At 30.3% G+C, this 23741-nt stretch overlaps 3 protein-coding genes across 4 annotated transcripts; 1 reads left to right on the top strand and 2 right to left on the bottom strand.

Annotated features, from left to right (window-relative positions):
- Positions 1-6251: 6251 nt before the first annotated feature.
- LOC123910465 lies at positions 6252-7764 on the bottom strand. Its single transcript, XM_045961574.1, has 2 exons — positions 7219-7764; positions 6252-7002 (listed from the first exon to the last, which is right to left on the bottom strand). Exons 1-2 carry the CDS (start codon positions 7582-7584, stop codon positions 6382-6384), a joined length of 987 nt encoding a protein of 328 aa, XP_045817530.1. The 5' UTR covers positions 7585-7764; the 3' UTR covers positions 6252-6381.
- A 4077-nt stretch (positions 7765-11841) lies between these two features.
- LOC123910464 (CRS2-associated factor 2, mitochondrial-like) lies at positions 11842-14072 on the top strand. 2 transcript variants are annotated; one of them, XM_045961572.1, is made up of 6 exons: positions 11842-12520; positions 12636-12763; positions 12900-13125; positions 13210-13337; positions 13441-13617; positions 13747-14072. In XM_045961572.1, exons 1-5 carry the CDS (start codon positions 12103-12105, stop codon positions 13531-13533), a joined length of 993 nt encoding a protein of 330 aa, XP_045817528.1. In that variant the 5' UTR covers positions 11842-12102; the 3' UTR covers positions 13534-13617; positions 13747-14072. The 2 variants fall into 2 exon arrangements, with proteins under 2 accessions (XP_045817528.1, XP_045817529.1); XM_045961573.1 differs by having other exon boundaries at positions 11921-12520; positions 12641-12763; positions 13747-14035.
- Positions 14073-14122: 50 nt separating this feature from the next.
- Positions 14123-21110, bottom strand: LOC123910462 (potassium channel AKT2/3-like). Its single transcript, XM_045961571.1, has 11 exons — positions 20508-21110; positions 19625-19843; positions 17487-17645; positions 17318-17375; positions 16908-17225; positions 16540-16779; positions 15912-16229; positions 15624-15809; positions 15133-15208; positions 14455-15024; positions 14123-14308 (listed from the first exon to the last, which is right to left on the bottom strand). The coding sequence occupies exons 1-11, from the start codon at positions 20726-20728 to the stop codon at positions 14169-14171; spliced, it is 2505 nt and encodes an 834-aa protein (XP_045817527.1). The 5' UTR covers positions 20729-21110; the 3' UTR covers positions 14123-14168.
- Between the last annotated feature and the right edge of the window lie 2631 nt (positions 21111-23741).

The raw sequence follows: 23741 nt of genomic DNA, 5'->3' as shown, positions 1-23741 counted from the left end.
GTCAATTATTCGGGAAAAAAATAATTTATATCCCTCCAATTCTCAAGGGAAATAGTTTTTAGTTTCTATGTTTAGTTTTTACTTAATTTTAATCTCTATTTTTTCTTACACAATGTTTTCTTTTGTTACCATGATACGAAATTTTCACCGTCGTTAGCAATGATTAATCTACGTCGGGGAACTTATGTGACACACAAAATGAGTTTTTCCCTTCCAACCGAATTTTCTTCGTACGCATGAGTCAGGAATCTAACCCCTAACCACATACTTAAGGAGACCAAAACCCTTTACCACTTGAACAAATTCACTGTTGGTTCTTACACATAGTTTTAGTCCCTCCTAAAACTAAATTTGTTTAATTATCATTAAAATCTTTAATTTTTAATGATTTTTTATAGGCATGTTTAAAATATCATATAAAGTTTATTTACTAAAATTTAGAATTTTTTAACATGATACGAATTAAATATGATTTTTTTAAACAACAAAAAATCTAGATAAAAGTAATGAAAATTATGACCTATAAATCAAATTTTGAGTTCGTTTTTTTTGGAGGATGATGTTTAAAATATACCTGCAAAAGAATCATTCTAAAATACAAGTTATCTTAACATTAGGGACCTAAATTGAGGGCATGATTATTTTCTAGGGGCTAAAAATTTAATAAAAAATAAATAAGGAGTAAACTAAGAAGGTCACTATTCTGTAAAGGCCAAAAACATATTTAGTCCTTAAAAATATATGCATCAAAGTGAGTTTTATAGTAGGATGAACTCATTAATTTTTTTTTATTCCACCGGAGGAACCTGACGTGACAAACTGAATTGCATAAAAATTGTAAAAATACCTTAAGTAAATTACAATATCATCCCTGTCTTATTATTTTACCATTGGATAATTACTAGTTACTAGTGTATGAAAGGTCAATCGGAGATCTTCTAAAGACAAGTGAATTAGTTAACTATAAATATTCCCTCTAATTTTTCTAACCTACAAAATATTATTAATGGATTTATCTGTATACCTTACATCTTTCATAATTTATTTTTAATGGGTGGTCCATAAAAATTATATGGTATACATCATGAAAGCTACCTTGAGCGGTAGGGTGGTAGCAGTTTAGGCTGGGAAGTTGTTCATGACTTAATGTGGTCCATTCCCAATCAATTAATCATGAAGGCAACATGGATTGTAAGATTTTGGTAACATTTGAGAAGAATAAAAGTTAACCCTATTTTGGTATTGTCAAAAAAAAAAAAAAAAGTTAACCTATTTTGGTGACATTATAAGGTCTAAGCTATTAACTCTGGCCTCTGGCAAAAGAGATTATCATCTAAGTATAAAGTATGTACTGTACTTTGGAGCCATATCTAGACCATGCATTCTTTCTATATACAGTAAATCTCGATGGCCACTTCTCTGCCATATAATTTTCGTGAATATTTCCTAAATATTTGATCATCTGCTTTCTCATCACTCTCTTTCACTTTTCTAATTGTTGGCTTATAAAACAGTATTAGTATATCAACGAGTCTTTAAATACTTCAATGAAGGAAAAAGTAAACATTGTATTTACGTATTTGCTTGATTAAATAGAAAATCAAGTAACTTTTTTTAATGACATCATTTTCCGGTAGATAAATAAGATATATAAAATAAAAAAGAGCATAATATTTTTTTTTTTTAATATTATAGAATTGGAGGGAGACATGATTTCTTGAGTGATGTGACTAATTTATTTATTTTTTTAAAATTTATTTCATCTATGAATATGAATGTGTGCCCAAATATTTTCATTTAGGCTTGTGCCTTTCTAAGTGTTTCTCTGAAAGATGATAGTTACTTGGTGTGAGTGTAATTAGTAAAGCAATGGTAGCTAGCTAGCTATAGAGGTCACTGGAAATGGAAGAGATACTACCGTGATATACAAAGTAAAGTAGTATAGTCATATCATACGCCGGAAAACATAGAATATTCTTCATTATTGCTTAGTGAATCAATGAATGAAATTAATAAATACTCAGAGAAGAATATTGTGCATTTGCAAGGGAGAGATCTCAAATTGCCAGCTAGTAGAACTAGTACTATATATCGATCTGTTGATACTACTCCTATAATAGTACTAACCTAATCAGACAAAACAAAAAGCCATGGCGGAAACAGATTTTCTCCGGTAACTACTGCATCGCAATTATAGTATAAACTGATTGATCTTTTTTTATTGCATAAACCGTCTGATTTGAATGGATGACTGAGATCATAGTAGTATATCTAAACTGTTTGGTGTGAAATGAATGGTTGAGATTGATTACTGCGTTAAACTGTTTGCTTTTTTAATTACAACAAATCTGATTCCTCTTATAGCTAGTTATTTGTGTAGTGCGGTGGATATGATACGAGTTAAAATCCTGTCCATTTTTTATTATTATTTTCATTTTCTCCATTTACTTTATTTTTAAAATATTTTAGGTGTATGTGTCAAAAAAAATATATATTTTAGGTGTATAAAAGAAATTTGAATGTATTTAATGCTACATTTTTAAAATTATATAGTAATAAAAGAAATGAAAAAAATATAAATAGAGAGGATCCCATTGTGGCATTGTCTTACTCATTGCAAATTTTCTTCATTATTATTTCCAATCACATCACTATAATATATATAGAGGCCAGGAATCTCATTATATAATAAGGTACATATATATGCATGTGTGAAGGACATTATATCCATTTCAAGGTACAATATATATATGGTAATGTCAAACATGCATATACTGCAAATATAGAATTATCACCACTCTTGTCAGAAAAAAGAAAAAGAAGAATTATCACCACAAATTCTATGTTCCCATGGAAAAATAAAAGCACTCAATTTGGTTCACATATATAATATGTGAGATCTATCCGGTGTTTAATTTGTGACACCCATAAATTTAATGTCCTAAAATTTTAAGTGAGATTCAATATTCAACCAATCGTGAAGCTCAATATTCAATGTGTTAAACTCCCCTCCCACGCCCAACAATAATAGTCAAGAGAGCTTTAATTTTATTTTCCTAAAATAGAATTTAAATATATAATTTTTTTTTGGTAACAAAAGAGAAAAAGAAAGAAAAACAAAATCAAAAGAAAGGGGGGCTACTCCCTCACAACAGATATCCCCCAACATCCTTCAGCAACAAACTGACAAGCTCAATAGGAGGTTCTGTTAACATCACCGGTGGCGAATTCGACGATGCTTCCGACTTGACTAAAAGATCTGCACACCTGTTACCCTCCCGAAATGTATGCTCAAAATTTAAATATAGAATAAAATAAGACTAACAACATCTTTTATAAAATAACACTAACAACATCTTTTATGCCTCATGAAATCACTTTTAAATGTTTTTATTTATTTGATGAAATTATGTTGAATATTGTATCTAAATACTTATAAATTAACCATAACTTTTTTACTCAATTTCTTTGTTTAGATCCTTAAAAGAAGTTATGAAGATGGTGCATCCATTTTTAATGGTTGTACCGTTTACTCATAAAAAATGTTAGCGCACTCTTAACATAATTTAATCAATTTTTTTTTGCTGTTGAGATCTTAATTACTTTAAATACAAGATTAAGATTTGTCTCATTAATTGAGTGATATTGTCCCATGAAAAGTGATATTGTCGACCAAATACTACTTATGATATATAGCAAGGTAAATACTAATCGACCATATTTAATATTTTAGTGGAGTCACAAACGTGTGGGAATGACATTCTTCTCTTCTTCAAAAGTTGAAATAGTAACATTTATTACTTTTCTTATAAGCACTTTTGTTAGTACAAATTTAATTTACAAATGAATCTGGTCTAATTGAGGGGATTATACTCTGATTTGTTTTTTAAAACTAAATAGTAAATATTATCGCATATCTTTAAAAATTAATCTCTTATATATATATATCTATGTTAAGGAGTTGACATCCCGCGCTATAGTATTATTGGTAGAGTTAAACCTAACTCAACCCTATAAAACCTACTTGTAAGGTGAGGATAAGGGTGGACCTGTAATATTAGTTTAGAGTTTATTATTAATAACCGTAAGTCTTTTGGTACATATTTTAAGTATTAATAATGTAAATAATAGTTTATATTTTATTATTGTTAATTTCAAGTCATTCGTTATACATAGTGTATTATTTTAAGTTATATACTTTATTTTAATAATCAAATTTGACTTTGTTTGTAAAAAAGAAATTTTGACAAACAAAGTTTGTTAGTTTATTATTATTTTTTTTAATAGAATTTTTTTGGATTGTTGGTGTTATTTTTTTTGGATATACATGTCGTATCAGTAGTAATTTTATATATTGTTTGTTGTTTAACCTGAATTATTGGGACGATGATGAATTTTTTTTAGTAATACTAAAAAATTTAGCCCCACTAATAATTCATGGCTGGGTCCACCCCTGGGTGAAGATAGAATTATCTCTACGTTATAATCACATATTCTAACAATCTCACAACCGATGTGATACTTCTTAACAAGCAGTAGCTTATTCAGACAACTTAAATTGAATCAGCAGTAGCTCATCACTATAATTTAAGCTAATTAAATTGGATGTGAAATAGACAATTAGACAACAAAAAAGAAGGTAATTAAAAAGGGATGACACAAACAAAGGTGAAAAAGGATATTTGTTATTTCATCGAAATATTAATTTGTTTCATGAATTTCTCACTTTGTTCAGTAGTAGGCAGGCAACACAATCCTATTTTTCAATGTTATAATCATGATCATTTTCCACTTTCTAATTTTCCATGTGGAAGCACTTTTGACTTTTACAGAGGAAGATCTTCTCTTGCTTCTAAGATATCAACTACCCTAACACTAGATACATTAGGACTTTTATTGAAAGGTAGTTTTCAAATCTTTCTACATTGAAGTGTCGTTTAAGATTATGTCTACTATTTACAAAAATTATTGATAAAATATATAATAAAAACAAATCGTTAGTTGTTTTAGTGGTGATTAACGTTGAATTTGGTAGAGAAAACTACAGTTCGATTCCCTAAAAATTTCTTCACCATATAATATTTTTGTTTCACTTTTTTACAAGAATTAATTTGGACTAAAATTTAATTTAAGTTTATTAATCGGTTTTTATGTTTTTTTTCCTTTTTACTTTTTTTTCTTCTGTTTTCAACCAAACAGACCCATAAACTACAAAGTCATATTTTAAATTCAATAAAATAAACACCACATTACTTAAAAATTGCATTCTAACTCACATATATTAGTAAGCTATATAGCTCGTACAATTTGATTGAGAACATGATCATGACAGAATAGAATCATGGTTCCGAGTTGTATAATCATAATCACATTCAATTGATTTTTAATTACTAACAGACCATAATTGAGTAAATCCTATATATATATATATAATATTAAAGATATGCTCCCTTCATCATTTTTTACACCAAAAAACACTAAATGACAGACACATATATAAGATTCATTCAGAAGTTTTATTCTTAGCTAACTTTAAACACTCACTCACTAGAATACAAAATTGTAATAGAGTGGAAATTCTGCCACATAACAGAACAAATTAGTATACTCCTCATAATATCTAGTTATCTAGTTACTTCACAAAAAGATTCTCATTGACTCTACTCAAATATTTTATATTTTAATTTTAATTTTAATAAATAAACAACTAAGCTGAGTTATATATTTTTATAAGTAAAAAAATATTTTAAGTTTATTGAATAACCAATTTAACTGATGTTGTATCAAATATATTAATTATTCAATAAATTTAAATAATTTGTTTTGCGCGTATAATAATGATCGGAGCATATATCTTCTGGTTATCAGAGGAAAGGACGCCGATAATTATGAATTCGGTCGCAAAAACATCAATTTAGCCTCCCAAAAAAGATATGAAGAAAAAAGCAGCTGTTTAACAAATACAGGTAGAAAATACTGCCCTTGGAATAGAAAGATATTTTTCTTTCTCTTGAAGTTACCAAACTTCTAAATATTCTGTATTCTTATCTAAGAATAGTAATGTTTGCTTTTCTTTAAAGCTATGGAATCACATTCTATTCTCTTGCAAAAATTTATTTCTTATACCACTACTACATCATGCATAAAGGCTTCTTCAAGGCTCAAACAAATATTCTCCTATAGCTAGTTGTTTAACAATAATTTTAAACCATATATAATAACTTAATATAATTATTTTTAAAAAATAAATAAGAGAAAGACCTTAGATTAATGAACAAAAAAGGGATTAGGATTTAGGATTACATTGCTTCATTAAAATTTTATGATAACATAAAAAAATAAATAAAAAAAAGTACTAGTTATTAATTTCTAGTTCTAGTTCTACCTATGGCTGCACATATCCAAAAGTTTCTTCCTTCCTTCAACTATTTCATCAAAGAAATCATCAAGTTGTCCTGTTATAGTCTCTACACCACATCTCAACAATCCAAAACAACTCTTCACATTCTCAACTTTTTCTTGAATAATCTCACCACCATTATTATAACATGTTATTCTTTCCAATTCCACTTTCAATTCATCCATTGCAATCTTTGCTTGTTGAAATTCAAACATCATAATCCCTTGTTGAACATCATTGTTGTCTATTTCCTCTGCCACTTTTTGTTGCAATAATGACATTGATACCATGAAACCAGATCCAAAAACCATGTGTCCTTCATGGTATCCTTGTCCTAGTCCTTGGTGAAAACAAGTTGAAGACCAACAATAAGCAATTCCAGTTAGTAGAATCATTAGAAGTAATGAACTAACACTCCTCATTGCGAAAAGAACACCTCTAAAACCACTGAATCCATTTAGTTTTGAATTCGAATCCGAAGAGATGTTCGTGTTTTGGTTCAAACATTGAGATAGTTGTTCAATCCTTGTTTCTGTTAAACTCTTGTTTTCCTCCTCCATTCCTAGAATCTCCCTTTGACAAACATTTATCGCGCGAATAATCTGTACATATTTTTGTATGCATTAATAAAAATATAGAATAAAAATATGATTGCTATTTGCTCATTTATTTATATAACAATGTCATTACTATTAGTACACATTTTTAGAAAATATTTTATATAAAAATTAAATTTATAGAAATGTTGAGAAGACAATATATGTTCACCCGTGCATCAGTTGTAAAATCATGCACGGGTGAATATATTATATACTCACTTGACGTGACAATTCTGGAGTAAAGTGATGGTAGCCATCTAAAGAAGAAGATATATTTGTGGCAGATGAGCAATAGTTGTCCATTCCAGAAATGGCAGATTTGAGGACATGACAAGAATCCCAAAGTCTTGAGCTTTCATCCATGTATTCATCAAGCCATTTTCCTCCAACGGGCAACCGAAGTTTGCGAACCAAAAGGGTGAGTTGAGAATGGAAGGATTGGAGAGATGAGATAATTTGTGAAAGGAATTGGAAAGACATGAAGTTATGGGAGAGAAAGGATTGGTGAAGCTCATTGAGTCCTTGGTTAAGCATATTGTAGAAGCCATTTATTGAAGAGTTTGTGCATGAATTTGAACTCATCATGCAAAGGTAGGTGGAAAAAGAGAGTTTGTGTGTGGAAGTTTATGATGGAGATTGGTGGATTTATATAGTTGCAAGATTAAGGAAAAAGAGTTAATTCAAGCTATATATCAATCAATTAGAAGTTGGTATAACTTAGGAGCTGTTGGGTGCAATTATGAGTGTTTCCTATACAGTGGAGGAGATGATTGGGAATCTCTTGTTTTATTGTGAAAAAAGAGAGAAAAAGAAGGAAAAAATTATTTATTTTTTTTTTTTTTTATGAAAAAAAGTTTTGGTGAGTTAAATTTTGAAAGCTCGTACTATCGTTACAATAGACTTTAAGACTTATAGAATGTCGGGTTTGAATCTTCTCCGGCTACTGAATGGTACTATTCAATCACAAAATTTGATTTTCATTAAATATTACCAGTCAATATCATAGTATAATTGATTGACAGTTCAGATTTGCGCAAGACATAAAATTGGACAGGAAGGCCAAGAGAAGAACCAGATCCGACAATATCAATAGAGATACACACTCTCACAAGTATGAGTCAACTTCTTATCAACTGAAAAAGTCTTAGTATATTTGCAATAAAACAAAAAATTTAAATATAAAATTAAGGAAAAAGAGAAGTATAGGTATAGATGATTTTATAGAGCTAGCACAAAACTATGCAACATGAAAACTTGTGTTTTTATTTTTCAATTTCTATGTCTCACATATAATTTTAATTTTATTTCCTTATTTGTTATTCCTTCGAGGGCTATAAGTACAAAGTGGTGGGAAAGGAATATTAACAAAAATTGAAGCTCTTCATATACGATATATGTTGGATTGTGTTTCTTAATTGGGGTTTCAAGTTTGACTACTTTGACTATAAAGATTCTGTTTCTCATTCTTCCATTTTGATTTGGTTCCCTTTTGGATTAAGTACAAAAAAATTCTCTTTGGCTTCATTCTTCCCTATGTTTTAATTTTCTTAAGGATATATATTGCATCCTTTGTTGTATTCTTGAAAAGAGAAGTGAATGATGATAGGTTATGTGTGTGTACTAAGTATTTTACACATAACAATGTAGATTCTTCTTTCTTCTTTAGGACCCAACATTCTATTGTGGCAATAAATTAAATCACCATTGTTTGCATGAAATATTATACTATAGAAAAGCCCAAACATGTTGCCAAATGCCAGCAATTCTTGATAGATATAGTGCACTAGCTAGTATATATCATATATGTGATGGGTCCTTCTTATATATATTATATTATATAGGTTTGAATGAATTTAATTGACAAAGATGTAACTCAATATTTTATGCTTTCTTAAGGTGATATATTTTGCTTAAGAAAAACACATAATTTTACAAACAAAATGATGCAACTAATTTTTTTTGAATAATAACTCATTTTTTTTAATTCATAAGTGTTCTGCGTTTTTGAATCGTGTGAAAACTGTCTTGACTCTGGTGAGTTTTTTAGACGCAACTCACATAATTTTATCTTTTGTATACATAGATGTGATAATAAGATGATTGCAAAATCTGCTAGCTGGAAGTTGATCATCTTCACTTTATTTGGTATGAGCAAATCAAGCCAACATTTTCACCTTATTGTTAGTATATTCACTAAGCTGTTTGCTTAACATAAAATATTCATGGTTATATTAATTAATTAATTAATTAATTGATATTTGCTATGGGACATAAAACAAAGTTGAATATTCTCTTTGAGATGTTAATTTGTGGTTTATTTCGATCAAATCATTGAAGAATTTGGTAAGGATTTGCACGGGTTGTATTGTAAAGGAAAATACAATGTACCCAAAACAAAATCATCAAAGGGATATCTTGAAAGGAGGACACTTAAATTGCTCTTTCCAACTTATTAGCTGATTTTAAGGGTAAATGCAACCTTCAAGGGAAACCATATCAAATATTCACGGATATTGATCTTGTTGCATTGCATTATAAAATCCTTCCCTCCTTTTAATAATGTAAGTCTTTCTTAAGCTAAGGTGCCCACATTAATTAAATATACTATTCCTCATATCATTATCCATTCCATGTTGGGAAATCAATTCAAATTTCCAATGAAATGTAAGAAGATATTTACTAGGTTAATTATGGCAATTCATCGTGTTGATTATTCCTAATTAGTATGACGTTTGTGAGCTTGGGACTTACTATTGGCTCCATAATGTTGGTGTGTCTTTCAATTTCATAGACACTATTGATAAATTAACATTTAAGATTAGTACTAATAATTCTTTGTAAGTGGGCTCCAAATCAGCTTGACTCACAAGCCGCTTGATGACTATTTGGTTGGTGGTAAATTAAAACGAAAGTGAAGTGTAAGCTGAGATTCTTTGTTTTTAGATCAAGTACTTATACTCCCTCCGTCCCAAATTATAAGGGAAAAAAGCCCATTTTTTTTGTCCCAAATTATAAGAGAAAAATCATTTTTAAGAATGTTTTTTTCCTTATTTTCATAAAATTAAATGCAAATTGCATTTAATTTCTTCTCTCTCTCATTTTCTCAATAAACAACAATCAATAAAAATTGTTTTTACATCTTCCTATGCAACTTATTCCAAGGAAAACCCACAAAAACATACTTCAAATTCTTATATTTTACTTTTTCTTAATAAGTGTGATTTTTTTATTTTCCCTTATAATTTGGGACGGAGGGAGTACAGTATTAAGACACCAAACAACTAGAGTACTTTAAATGCATTACATTTAGAACAACAATGAGTTAGTAAGGTAAATAAATTAGTAGTATTAATTAAGAATATGTTTTAAAAATAAAAATAAATGCATATAGAAAATTGAATTGAAAGAGAGCTTATTGAAGGACATTTTATATCTTTTTAAAAGGACGCTTATAATTGTTTTAAAAAAAAAGACGCTTATAATTAGAGACAAATGAAGTAATATTTATTTAGAGTCCGTTTGTTACGGATTAAAAAAATAGTGATTTTGATCTAAAATAATTTAGAGATTAGTTTTTAGAGATTTTTAGAAAAGTTGAATTTACTTTGTGTTTGTTTATTATAATAAAAATCATTTTTTTTCAATAAAATAATCTTTAGTTTGTTTGAATAGAACTTATAAAAGTGGTTTTTTTAATTATAAATAATTTTTTTTTTTAACATTTTTTTTCTCTCTCCTCTAAAAAAAATCTATTATTTTATAAGCTACTCTTAGTAGCTTCTTATTTTTAACTGTTTTCTGATTATTTTTAGTTTTTGATTATTTTAAAAATCTATAACAAACAAATGCAAAATAATTAAAAGTGATTATTTTTATAAAAAAAATGATTTTTTTTTCTAAAATAAACTATAACAAACGACCTCTTAGTCAATTTCTATTTGATGTGGGACTAACGATAAACACTTGAATTTCATTAATTTCTTTCTCAAGTATGTGTAACTATACTCGCATAGTTGTTATCAACCAACAAAATATGATATCTTACTCCACATGTTAAGAAGACATTCGAAACAAGGATCCATTTATAAAAATTAGACTCTAAAATATTTATAAAAATATAAAATAAAAAAACTCCAAAACCAGTTGTTGAAAAACTGAAAGAATACCGGAAGTGACAAAATGCTAAAAAGAATGAGAGTAATTTCAAAACCATAACATGTTATCAAAATAATAAAAAAAATTAATCCAAACTAATAAACCATAAAACTTATTTTAGTTGAGATGTTGTTAAAAATCTAGGCCTAATGTAGATTAACTTCTAGTTTATGGAAACATCTAAATTAAAATAAGTTTTATGGTTCATTTTTTTTTATACAAAAGAGGCCTAAGCCCAAGTGAAGAAACTAAAAAGAGATGACTCTAGGGGTAGTAACCCCCATTACATCCATAAGCAACAAACTACTCAAACTAGCCGGACATTATTCATAAACACGTAGTTCAGGTCCATGATCGCATCCCATGTTGGCAAGAGCATCCGCACATACATTTGCTTCACGGTATGTGTGACAAATTCTAATCTCTCAATCCAATGCTAACAATTGACAGATTTCCTGAATAAACCTTCATCCGGCAGTATTACCAGTATTAGTACTGTTTAGCATCTGACCACAACTCTAGAATCCACTTGCACCTTCAACTTGGTGATGTCGTGTTCCCGCGCAACTCTAGTTTATGGTTCATTTAGTTTATGGAAAAGTGTTAAGATGTCTAAGCTAATTTCATTTTATTTTTTTTAAAATTTTATTTATCAAAGAAAAAAATTTGAAAATTACAACTTGTATACAAAGATAAATTTGTTTGTGGTTTATCTTACTTAAATTTAGAGGTGAAATTACTGATATATCCCTAATATTTTAAGAAAATTCTTCTTCTTCACCCGCGGTGCAATCATCGTCCCTGCTGCGACTGCGCCACTTCACCTCATACCTAATTTTCATCATTCGATGGAGTTTCTTTAGTTTTTCAATTCAATACTAGAGAATGAATTGTTGTTTACTTTGAATAAAATAGTTGCAGAATTTGGGGTTTGCAGTTTCTTGCTGAATGCGGAACCGGCTCTTTTCCTTCCGTCGATATCTAAGCCAATCAATTCAACATGACCTATACGATCCGCCATTTTCCCCCTCTACGAAAATCCAAAAAAGATTGACTCTGAAATCATCGATGGAAGGAGACACTCTGAAATCAGATCTTCCATTCCAGTTCATGTACTCTTACTCAGAAACTGACCCCTCTATAAAACCAATAAGCTTCCGTGAATCGCCCAAGTTCTCTCCTTTTGGACCAGGCCGGCTCGACCGCAAATGGACTGGAATCTCCGCTCCGGTTCACCATGAAGTGGACCGGAAGAAGATTGAAGAGGACCGAAACAGGGTCCTTGGTGCTCCGCTGGATGATCAAGAGGTTGCGGAGCTCGTTGAACGCTACCGTCACAGTGACTGCTCTAGGCAAATCAATTTGGGTCAGTAAATTTTTTTATTTTATTTTATTTTTAGTTAAGGTTGTTTAACATAATAATATTCTTTACCTAATTTATTGATTGATGGTTGATCCATCTTGATGTTATGCTGTGCTAGGGAAGGGGGGAGTCACTCACAACACTTTGGATGACATCCATAACCATTGGAAGAAGGCTGAAGCTGTGAGGATCAAGTGCTTGGGTGTGCCAACTCTAGACATGGACAATATTTGCTTTCATCTTGAGGTCGGTCAACACAATTGTTTTGCATTTTTATTTATTTATTTATTTATTTATTTATTTATTACCTGAAGGATGATTGATTGATTGATCGATCTTTCTAAAATAGTTTGTGTTGAAATGCTTGTTTATTTCCCTATAGGACAAGTCCGGTGGGAAAGTTATCTACCGCAACATCAATATACTGCTCTTGTATAGAGGACGACATTATGATTTCAATAACCGTCCAGTTATACCTCTTATGCTGTGGAAGCCTTATGCACCAATATATCCTAAGCTTGTGAAGAATGTGATTGAAGGTTTGACACACGAGGAAACAAAAGAATTGAGAAACCGGGGTTTGAACTCCCATCCTCTGATGAAACTCAGTATGTAAATATGCGATTATCTTTTTACTATTCCGGTTTAAAGTAGTATTATTCGATATGCTAAGTTGTGGTTTTCATGTTCAGCTAGAAACGGTGTTTATGTGAATGTGGTGGAGAGGGTGAGGGAAGCTTTTAAGACTGAGGAGGTTGTGAGACTGGACTGCACTCATGTGGGTACAAGTGACTGCAAAAAGATTGGAGTGAAGCTAAGGGTATGTATGTGTGTCTATACAATTATAAAATTCAATGCTTTTAATCTTTAGATTGAAAATAAAATGTGTATGTTGTGGTTAATGTATTTTCCTATTAGCACAGGATTTAGTGCCATGTGTCCCGATCTTGTTCAAGGATGAACAAATAATCATTTGGAGAGGAAATTTAGATCAAGAACAATCTTCGGACCCATAATGGAGTGTTAAAATTAGAGATGTTTCCAAGATGGTGTTTGATTCAGGCCTTGGAAGGATGGTCTTAATTGACTATAGTGCAAAGGTAATATTCTTTTTTTAATTGAAATTGTTGTAACTTGTATGGTACCATTTCTTTGACCAATGAATTTGACATAGACATAGTTTGCTAGTCAGCATTTGTATTCATGAATCATAATCTGGTAATCTGCAGGAGGAGAAATTCATTGGTTCATGATTAAAATCACTCAAATCAGCTTGCCACCTGTCAGACAAACTGTAAGACTTTCGTAGCCGGATTATTTCCAGGAGTTGATTATTCATTTGTTTTTGAAATGACAAATGTTAGTTGTTCTTAGTTACTGTATTTTGTTAGTATCCTCCTGTGTTAGGCACCCACTGCGTTCACTGCTTTAAGGAAATGTTTATTTTGATAGCTTGAATGAAATACTATATGTTGTTATGTATTTAAAGCAATGAATCAGACCATTATACTATTCAAAGTTTTTCTTATGATGTATCAAATTGTTTATTTTCCTATGAATCAGACAAATCATACTCCAATACCACTTTTTAAGAAACCCGAACAATGAGAAACAAAAAAAAGACACAATTCTATTGTGCAATAGTATATATTTACACTTGACGTTTTGCATCAATAGGCTCTTCAACAAAAAAAAGTTTATCATTATCTCTGATCACATCAATACTGTCTATTTCTGCTCCTTCTTCATTTGTCACCATTGCACCTCTCGCATCAAACCCAAATTTTTCACCTGTGTTGTACACATGTATGATTATATATCAGGATACTAAGACCTGCATATTTTTTCTCTCAAAAATTATGGTTTCTCACTTTGCCGGGATGAAAAACAACATACAGGGACTAAAACTAAAAAAAATGGGGAATCTGAAATTTTACCTGCAATACTTTTGAGCTTTTCCAATGAATCAGGCAGCCTTATTAACTTTCCAGCTTCAATAAAACCTTTTTCTCTTCTCACTTCTGGGTGACCTCTATATATGCTTACTCTCGGACACTCTGGTCCATTAAATCTTCCCCAAATTTGCTTCTGTTCTTCTTGATTTTTCCCCTTTAATACAAACTCACTAGGCATTGTCTCACTCACATTAATTAGATGCCCGATTTCGCGTTTCTGCAGCATTTCATTTAAGGTGGATGCAGAAAATTCGTGAACATGTACATCAGCGACATCTGAACCGTTCATGACAAGCAGTTGAACCATATCCACAAGATTTTCTGCCATAGCAATTTGTATAGCTGTCATGCCATGTCGATCTTTGGAGTCAATGTTTAGTCCTTGTTTTAAAAGCTCATTCATCACTGTTAAATCATTTCTTTTTGCTGCCTCACATAGGATATTTCCTGCTGTGTATGGATCGGAAAGAGCAGATAGCTGATAGAGGATTCTGAATATTGAGTAATGATTTGATGCTATAGCATACCACAATGCAGTATTGCCATTGATATCTGACAATAATGGTAATGTAAATCACTACATGAATGTAAAATATCAACCTTAAAAGAGTAAAATAAGAGAGAATTATATGTCTAAGTTAAAAGATAGATATCTGGTACCTTTTATATGTATGTTGCATGTATGCTTGAGCAAGACTTTAACACACTCTTCATGCCCGTTTGAGGCTGCTATGTGCTGCACAAAAACCAACAAGTTGATAGTTTTGACAAATACTTGTTTGATAATCCCTTATCAGTTTTGAAGTTGTAATGATCAATACTATAGTAAAGGAAGGGAGTAACCTAAGAAGTACTCCTACAAACACAGACATCAGAAACGACACTAACACAAACACTGATTATAAATGCAACATAATGAAATTAATTGAATGCAACCACATGTGTTGGTGTCGTATCAGTGTCAAACACTAACAAGTGTCGGAAACCATACAGATCATCGATTTGAAGTGTTGTTCTACATACGAAGTAACCTATTTCAAAGGTTAAAATATCAAAAGTATTGAAAGGGCAGATACCACAGATGCAATATCAATTTTTAAATGTTAGATATTTGATTTGATTTTAAGAAATATAGACATGAGCATACATACCAATGGAGTTTTCCCTTTTGAGTCTCCAATGTCAGGATCCAAACCTGCTCTCAGAAGCTCCTCAAGAAAAGCAGCATTACCTGTGCTGGCCACAGTTAACAAATTCACAGCCATGTTAGGGTCCTCTTCTTCCACATTTTCCACCATTAAATCTTTGATACTCAAATCCTTAAGCTGCTTGAAATGCTGCAATTGAATCACATTATACATTGGGCTTTAGAATTGAAACCATAAGCATCATTATTACTAGTAATTACTCGCAAGTCACAAGCCAAGACAGTAACCAACCTGAAGGAAATTTTTGAGTATTAGTATATTGTCTTCTTTTTTAATCTGCATTGCTTCTATAAGAGTATTGGTTTTCACCCTCAGAAGCTGTGTGAGAGTCTTGGTTCTGTAGGTAAAGCTCTGAGGCCTGCAACAAAGTGCACCAACTTCTCCAAACATGTCTCCTGTTGTTAGAGTCCCTAAAGTTCTCTCTTTCTCTATAACACTATCAATGATCTCTACTTCTCCTGACACTATAATATAAACATCATCTGGTGATTCATTTTGCATTATAACATCCTCTCTAGGTGGTATGTATTCTGCCTTCATTTTTGCAACCTGCAGCACATTCACAATTTATAAGGGACTGTTTGGATTGGCTTATTTGAACTTATTTACTGACATAATCACTTGTGAGACTGCTTGTGAGAGTTCATAGAAACAAAACAACTTATGACATGTCATGAGCTGTTTTTACCTTATTTCCATAATCTCTCCAGGATAGATTATGAAAACAATTTGACTTAATTTTATCTGTGTTATGGAAATAAGCGATTAATTAAGCTATTTATCCAAGCAGGGCCTCTATCCATCTATTCATTTTGACAATCATCAATATAAGTGTAAGAATCAAAATTTAGTATCTTACTAGGGACAAAAGGATTTCTTTTGAGACGCCTTGGAAGAGATAAACTTTCTCGACAGTTGGAAAAAACAAATGCTGGCAGATGCTTTTGCAAATTGACTTTGGTAGCTGTTCAATTAGTTCGTGTTGATTCAAGCTCTCTGCCTTAAATCTTAAACACATGTAAGCTAGGATCTGTTCTTTTAACCTTGGAGGCAACCGGTTTCGGCACACAAAGTTTGATGCTGCTTCAATGCTATTTCTCTGCAACAAAATCATATGCAATAAACGGCATTGTCATGAAGTTCTTGTGACATGAAACAGTAGTATGTAATCTCTTGCAGTAGTAATGAATACTTTCTGTCAAAAAAATGTAGTAATGTAATACTTACAAATTCCATGGTGCGGCGAGTTCCTTCAACAACAAGATTTGTCATGTTACCAATCAAGTAAGCAGTTAGACCAAGGTTGAAGAGCATGTAGAAAATAATGAAAATCATTTCCATGGTGTTGACAGCATGAAGGTCACCATAACCAACAGTTGTCATGGTAGTGATGGACCAGTAAATGGCTGAAATATATCTGATTCGAGGGCTTGTCTCTCTAAAGTTTGGAATCACTGCTCCAATCCATGTCTTTCCTTCATGAGGGTACATATCAGCTAGCATGTAATACAAGCACCCGGCACAATGAACTGAAAAAAGTGTTACCTGCACCAAAATTTATCAACTAAACCATTAATTTTACCGAACATTTCATATTTATCGGCTATAACTAGCTTATACACGAAAATGTGACATACAGAAAGAAGCCTAGCACATCTGACCCAGAAATAGCTGAACCTGATGTCTTTCTCAAGCCTGGCAAAGTAAATGAATGCAGTTGAATCAATTCTATTATTCTAACGTACATTTACAAAACTATATGGTAAAGTGAATGGGACATTAATTAAAAAGAGAAAGATTGAGAACCTAGTGAAGAATTGCTTGACACGTCTGATTCTCCAAAATCTTAGCATTCCCAAGAGGAAGTAAGGTAGACCCAATTTGTGTTTTCCAGTTAAAAAAAAGCCTATTGCTTCATATGGTATAGTTGATGCCACATCCATTAGGAACCATGTTGACAAATACCTACCTCAACATTTAACATCATCATCAATTCATCATCATCATCATCATCATAGTAAAAGAGTCTTGTTAACAATTCTTTAAGCTCATGATCTAATGCTTATTTAATATAAATTTGTTTTTTTAGTTATTTCAAAAGTAAGTTTTGAGTAATTTTTTTAATTATTTTTAAAGCATGTATTACCAAATCCTTGACCATTTGTCTCAAAGGTGTCAGTTCAATGGTAAGAGTTTAACCTTGTAATCTCATATGACGAAATTCAGTGTCACTAATATAATTTCCCATATAAAAAAATATTCCCCCAACACTTAGCATATAATTCATAAAAATATGATACAAATTATTAATCCAGTGTGTATATGATGAATAATATGATGTTACCCAATGACTTAATATCACCTTTCTTAATTTTGTTTTTAATTGTATATGGTAATTCTTTAATTTAAGTCAATCTTTTGTCACATGGTTGCAACAACTAGATAGTTTCTCTTCACAACCCAAGTTTCTCTTCTGACACAAAAAATGTAGAAAATTTCGGTAAATAGAAATCGAAGTTTTCTGCGTGTTTTTGTGTGCGAAGAAAAACTTGACGGTGGGAAGAGAAACTTTCCAACAACTATTTTTGGACTGAGGCTCTAACATTTATGGATCATCCTGATTGCTTTAGATTACTGGGCCCTATATTTGAATTGGACTGGCCCACTTAAATTTCTAGTACCCACTGATTGAAATTTGGTGGACCCTGGCCCATACATATTTTTGTGGTTAAACATAGACCAGGTGTTCACTATCTTATCTTATTTAAATTTAATTTAATACTCCTACAACTTAATCATCATTATTATTAAGACAAAGACATTTTTTGGTTGGATTAGATTATTCAAAACCGACAACTGAATAGTTGATCTAACACATGAATGTTATCAAACTTAGGTTGGAATTAGGCCATAATGTTTAGCCTCTCCAAGAATATATGAATTTGGAATTTAGGAAAACGAATAAGTACAAGCAATCCCTCACGCATGAATATAAATTAGACAAAGAATAATAATAATAATAACAAATCAAGTTCTTTCTGATCAAAGAATGTCAGATAGTATTATATTCGGGAAATGGAACTTTTGATCTTTTTCATTAGAATAAATAGAATAATAATACTACTCTATTTATGTTTCAAAGAATAATAATACTTTCTTTTTCCATAAAAATAGAATAATAATACTTTCTTACTTCTGAGATTGAATAATAAAATATTAAATTGTTTTTTATGGACAAAAATATTAAATTCTTCTAGTCACCTTTTCATGTTTTTTTTCGATAGACGAAGTGAATCACCACTATAAATTTATACACGCAATTATGTTTTGAGTTTGAATTTAAATGAAAATATTCAACCTAACAATATTTACAATTATCAGTTGAGTTGAACTTGACATATTTTATATATAAATTTATACACGCAATTATGTTTTGCGTTTGAATTCAAATAAAAATATTCAACCTAACAATATTTACATTTATCAGTTGAGTTGAACTTGACATATTTTATATTCAACCTAACAATATTTACATTTATCAATTGAATTAGATTTTATAAATTTCGTGTTTTCTTTTCTTTAAATAAACTAAGAAACTAACTGAATACTCCAAAACATGCAAACCCGCAAGATCATAAAAATTTATCCATTATTATTTTGCATAAATATTTCTAGATTGCCGAATAAATAAAGTTCATAAAAAATATTTTTATATAAAATAAATAAATAAGTGAACTCTGGTCACTAGGTTACTGGACAAAAAAAATAAATAAATAAATAAGTGGTTATGAGATTTATTTTATTTTTTTGGGAAAAAGTATTGAATTGTTCTCGTCATTTTTTTTTCTTTTTCTAATTGGCGTTTACTACACAAAACAATATATAAAATCCAAGATTGCAAAATAAAATAAAAAAAGTGATTTAGTCATTTAGAAATTAATTACCTGACAGCAATTTTTTTGGAATCTCGTACAAGTAGATGAGTTGTTCGATCTATGTATGCGACGAAGAATGTCAAAACAATATCAACAGCAAAGAAAAGATCAACAATATTGTCCACCTTATAGAGTTTGCTATTTGGAGATGAATGCATGAAAGCAACTTCAAAGGGATAAACCCATGCAGAATAAGCTACCAAAATAACCATAAAACTCTCCCAACCCCTGCACATTAATTCATCATATCATTATATATCAAAACCAAAAATAATACTTTAATTTAACTAAGATATTGAGCTCAAATAGTAAATGAACTTCCCCTAGAATAGATTGTTTGAGAGAACCTGAGTTCAGTTTCTAGAAAAACAATTCTTAACCAGATTTTCCTAACCTAGCAGCCGAACTCTGGATTACCACGACCTCTTCCCTTAGATACTTTGAATTTTTACGAAATCACAATGATATATTTTGATTATGTTCAAACCTAAAAGTGTACTTTTTGTTAAAATTGGTCCAACACAAATTGAAGTGAGTTATTTAAAAATTAACTATTATAAAATTAGTGGTCTTTTGAGACTATTTAATTTTTACCAAAAATATAATTTGGACTTTTTGTTCTTACAATGTTAAACAAGTATTAAAATATGGAAAATGTTAAACGGTGCCCCTTGTGTCAGCTCAATTTTTACTAAAATTGTTGTTGAGAATTTGTCAAATTCACCGTAAATTCAAACATACATTAATTACCGTCAAAATCAAGTATTTACCTAAAAGGAAGTCCTAAATGGTATCAATATAAAATTATAAAAAGCTTAATTATAATGTTAAGAGAGAAAGGGGTTGAAAAGATTAATTAACTTGCTCTCAAAAAAATAAACTAGCTCTCTACCTGTATCTAGAATCCATTGGGGATATGATCCACCCTTTTGAGCAAACTGGATTTTGCTTTGAAACACCAAGTGGAGGAAGAATGAGCTTTGAAATATTCCTTAGATTGAAAGATGAAGAAGATGTATAATCTTCATGAAGATGCTCTTCATGATGGTGCTTTCTCTTCAAGCTAGAGGCTAAGTCATGAAGAGGATTATATGAACTGAAATTGTTCTCCATTCTAGCTACTTCTACGTGTATACAACTCACAAATTCTAAAATAATGGATATGGAGATTTGAGAATAGATCCTAAAATAATGAACAAGAAGAAGAATATATTGGTTAAAGGAGAAAAGAAAGAAAGGGTAAACTCAACACAAGGAACATGATGATATTATTGTGCGGTCCTTTCATTTAGCACTATATAGTGACCCCAAAAATTGTGGTTTTGAATATATAGCTGGTTGTTAGAAGCACATAAAATTGAAGTAATAATTGATTGTGTTATATGATATATATATATGGTATACTATACTATATAAAACCAATTTCAATGAATTGGTTCAAGTAGTAACCAGTAATGATCTTGATTCCCCTTAAGCATGTGATCATAAGTACGATGTCTCATACATGTGAAGAAAATTAAATTAAGAGGGTATAACTCATCTTATGTGTCCCACAGATTTCCCAACGAAAATTAGTCATTGTTAAATGTGGGATGAAATCTTTAATAGTGCACTGTTGGTGGAAGCCAATGTATATTTTCCATTTTTTAAAAGTAAGAGTAGAAAAAGTGGGTTATGTCCTCACGAATGTAGCTCAGTTGACTTTGATATTGCATTATATATATCCACCGTGAAATTGAAATTTCGGACTACTTTAAAAAAAAAAAAAAAAAAAAGGATTATTATGCTAAAGATATTGGTTTGGTCTATGGTACATATCCGCGTGACACTCTCTCTCTCTCTCGTATAATTGTAACATCATTTTCTGATGTTACAACATGCATTATTTGGTCGACTACTTACTGGCTAGAAAACATGAAAAATGAAAAACTCGTACAAAGTGTGTAAACTCAAAAGCAATACTAAATTATGTGGTTATTATATATTCAAAAGGTGTTACGGTAATAATAATAATAATAATAATTCAAAAGGTGTAATAAGGAAATGGAATATATATCATCTATCATCATGACCTCCATGTGTATTGCAAGAATTCATGTCATCATACAAGAAATATCTTGAGTATAATATAAACAAAAAGGTAATTTCTCTTTGTTTTTTGTGGAATTTTGAGTTTTTGGACTTGTTAGAAACACATAACATGATGTACCAAAAAAAAAAAAAAAAAAGAAACACATAACATGTGAAAAAAATAGTAGTGTTGGAAATTTGAGTAAAGTACCAATATGAAGTCCACACACTCGATCTCTTAAGAAGACAAACTCTAAGAGAAAAAACTGCAACACCATGCGCAATTGCGCATAATTCAATTATAGGCATATAAATTTTAGAAATGTTACTAAAAAAAATGTTTTGGAACTTTTTCTGAGGAGTCTCTAATATCATTATAGCAAAAAATTTATAAATAAAATTAAAGATTAGTACGTTTAACTAATTTGCGCTTTGGTTTTCTTCACATACATGTCTATAGGCTTACATAACATGGATTATTATATGAGTTTATGGATTTGGATCCTCTTCAATATTTTTTCTTTTTCCGCGGTTTGATAAATATTCATCTTTTATTTCAATATATATTTAGCTTATAGATAATAATGTTTAAATAGGTATTATGTGGTTATCACTTTGTGATTGTTTACTTTTAAGTAATTTCTATGATTATTTTCTCCTTTATTTATCTATATAAACTTATTATATTCTCTCCGTCTAATAAAATATTTATCTTGAATGGTCTTAAATAATATAAACAAATATTAACTATTTCTGCTTATTTATGTTATTATTTTTTAAATTACACTTTAATTTAAATAGTTTGGATTTTATACTCCAGTAAAAACTTTATTCTAATTAATAAAAAAAATTCCAGTAATTTAGAAAATACAAATTTTTTGAAGCAAAAATACAATTTTTTTTAATAGCCCACTAAATGCTCAAGATAAAAATAAAAAAAGAATGATATAGCGTTGGAAAAGTCTAATGGAATTTGTGAAGGGTGTCACATTAATACTCACTCGATATGGGATGGCTCAGAATAGGTATTTTCATGTTTATGCCTTCAGTCACCTCATGCCATGCCATGCCATGCCCTCCAAGTGCAGTGTAAATTACGTGTTATCGACTACTTTCATGTCTTTAAGAACCTAACTAGTACTAGTATCTATCAACATATTTGTTGGAACATTTGGTGATATGATTCTCCTTTATTAAAAAAAAAAAAAAAAACTTAGACTCTTAAAGTTATCAAATTTATAAGTGAGTCCAACTCTCTATAAGAAAATTATCAAAGTTCTGTTACTAATCTGAAAAAATTGGTCTTAAATCTATAAGGACTATGAATTATACGGGTCGATTCACTCGACAGAATATAAAATAGTGTCTTCCCTTCAAACTTGCAAATAAAACTTAAGTTTATATTCCATTTTTTCAATAGAAAAAAATGATATATTTTTTTATATTTAGAAGACCAAAGTTAATAAATAAAAGAGACCATAAACTTTGCAAGTAGAAATAGTAAAATAATGTACATGTTTGAATTTATGGTAAAATCAACAGAATCAAACTGAAACACCACAAATAAAATAACCCACTTGGATTGGTTAGGTGGTATTGGCTTGTGATATGGGAGTGCACTCCTTCTTAAGGTTTCAGGTTCAATTCTCTCTATCAATTTAAGTGGATTAATTTAGCTTCTTAAAAAAAAAAACACCGCAAATATTATTTTCTGAGATGAAGTATTGTAGTTATAATAAAACCTCCTTGAAAAATTAAATAAAACTACAATGTCAACAATCACCATAATTTAATAAAATTCACCCCACCTGCAAACATAAAAGAAAATTGCATCTGAGGCTCTGAGCTATGTTATTGAGAATGCATGTGCTTCTGTGGCATAAAAAGGGACAGCATGGTAACACTCACTATCAAGGTAAAACAAAAGGGCTTTTTTATGTGGCAATGCATCTTTAATATTCATTTGTTTATTTATTCTATATTATATAAAATAAAAAAAAGTGGGGTTGCATGAATAAAAGTTTGTCACGTAAGCATTGGTCCTTTTAATTCTGAT

The sequence above is a fragment of the Trifolium pratense genome, linkage group LG2 (assembly GCF_020283565.1).
Source record: "Trifolium pratense cultivar HEN17-A07 linkage group LG2, ARS_RC_1.1, whole genome shotgun sequence".
Classification (NCBI taxonomy): Eukaryota; Viridiplantae; Streptophyta; class Magnoliopsida; order Fabales; family Fabaceae; genus Trifolium; species Trifolium pratense.
Note: the sequence above shows the minus strand (reverse complement) of the source record. Positions and strands in the feature narration are given on the sequence as shown.

What these genes read in the sequence shown, in the direction of transcription:
- LOC123910465 (XM_045961574.1), bottom strand. Translation starts at nt 7,584, where the DNA reads ATGATGAGTTCAAATTCATGCACAAACTCTTCAATAAATGGCTTCTAC. An exon ending in CTCCAGAATTGTCACGTCAA is followed by an intron (nt 7,003 to 7,218) that starts GTGAGTATATAA and finishes AAATATGTACAG; the next exon opens with ATTATTCGCGCGATAAATGT.
- LOC123910462 (XM_045961571.1), bottom strand. Translation starts at nt 20,728, where the DNA reads ATGGAGAACAATTTCAGTTCATATAATCCTCTTCATGACTTAGCCTCT. An exon ending in TCCAAAAAAATTGCTGTCAG is followed by an intron (nt 17,646 to 19,624) that starts GTAATTAATTTC and finishes ATGTTGAGGTAG; the next exon opens with GTATTTGTCAACATGGTTCC. An exon ending in GATGTGCTAGGCTTCTTTCT is followed by an intron (nt 17,226 to 17,317) that starts GTATGTCACATT and finishes ATTTTGGTGCAG; the next exon opens with GTAACACTTTTTTCAGTTCA.
- LOC123910464 (XM_045961572.1), top strand. Translation starts at nt 12,103, where the DNA reads ATGCGGAACCGGCTCTTTTCCTTCCGTCGATATCTAAGCCAATCAATT. An exon ending in ATATTTGCTTTCATCTTGAG is followed by an intron (nt 12,764 to 12,899) that starts GTCGGTCAACAC and finishes ATTTCCCTATAG; the next exon opens with GACAAGTCCGGTGGGAAAGT. An exon ending in CCATCCTCTGATGAAACTCA is followed by an intron (nt 13,126 to 13,209) that starts GTATGTAAATAT and finishes TTTCATGTTCAG; the next exon opens with CTAGAAACGGTGTTTATGTG.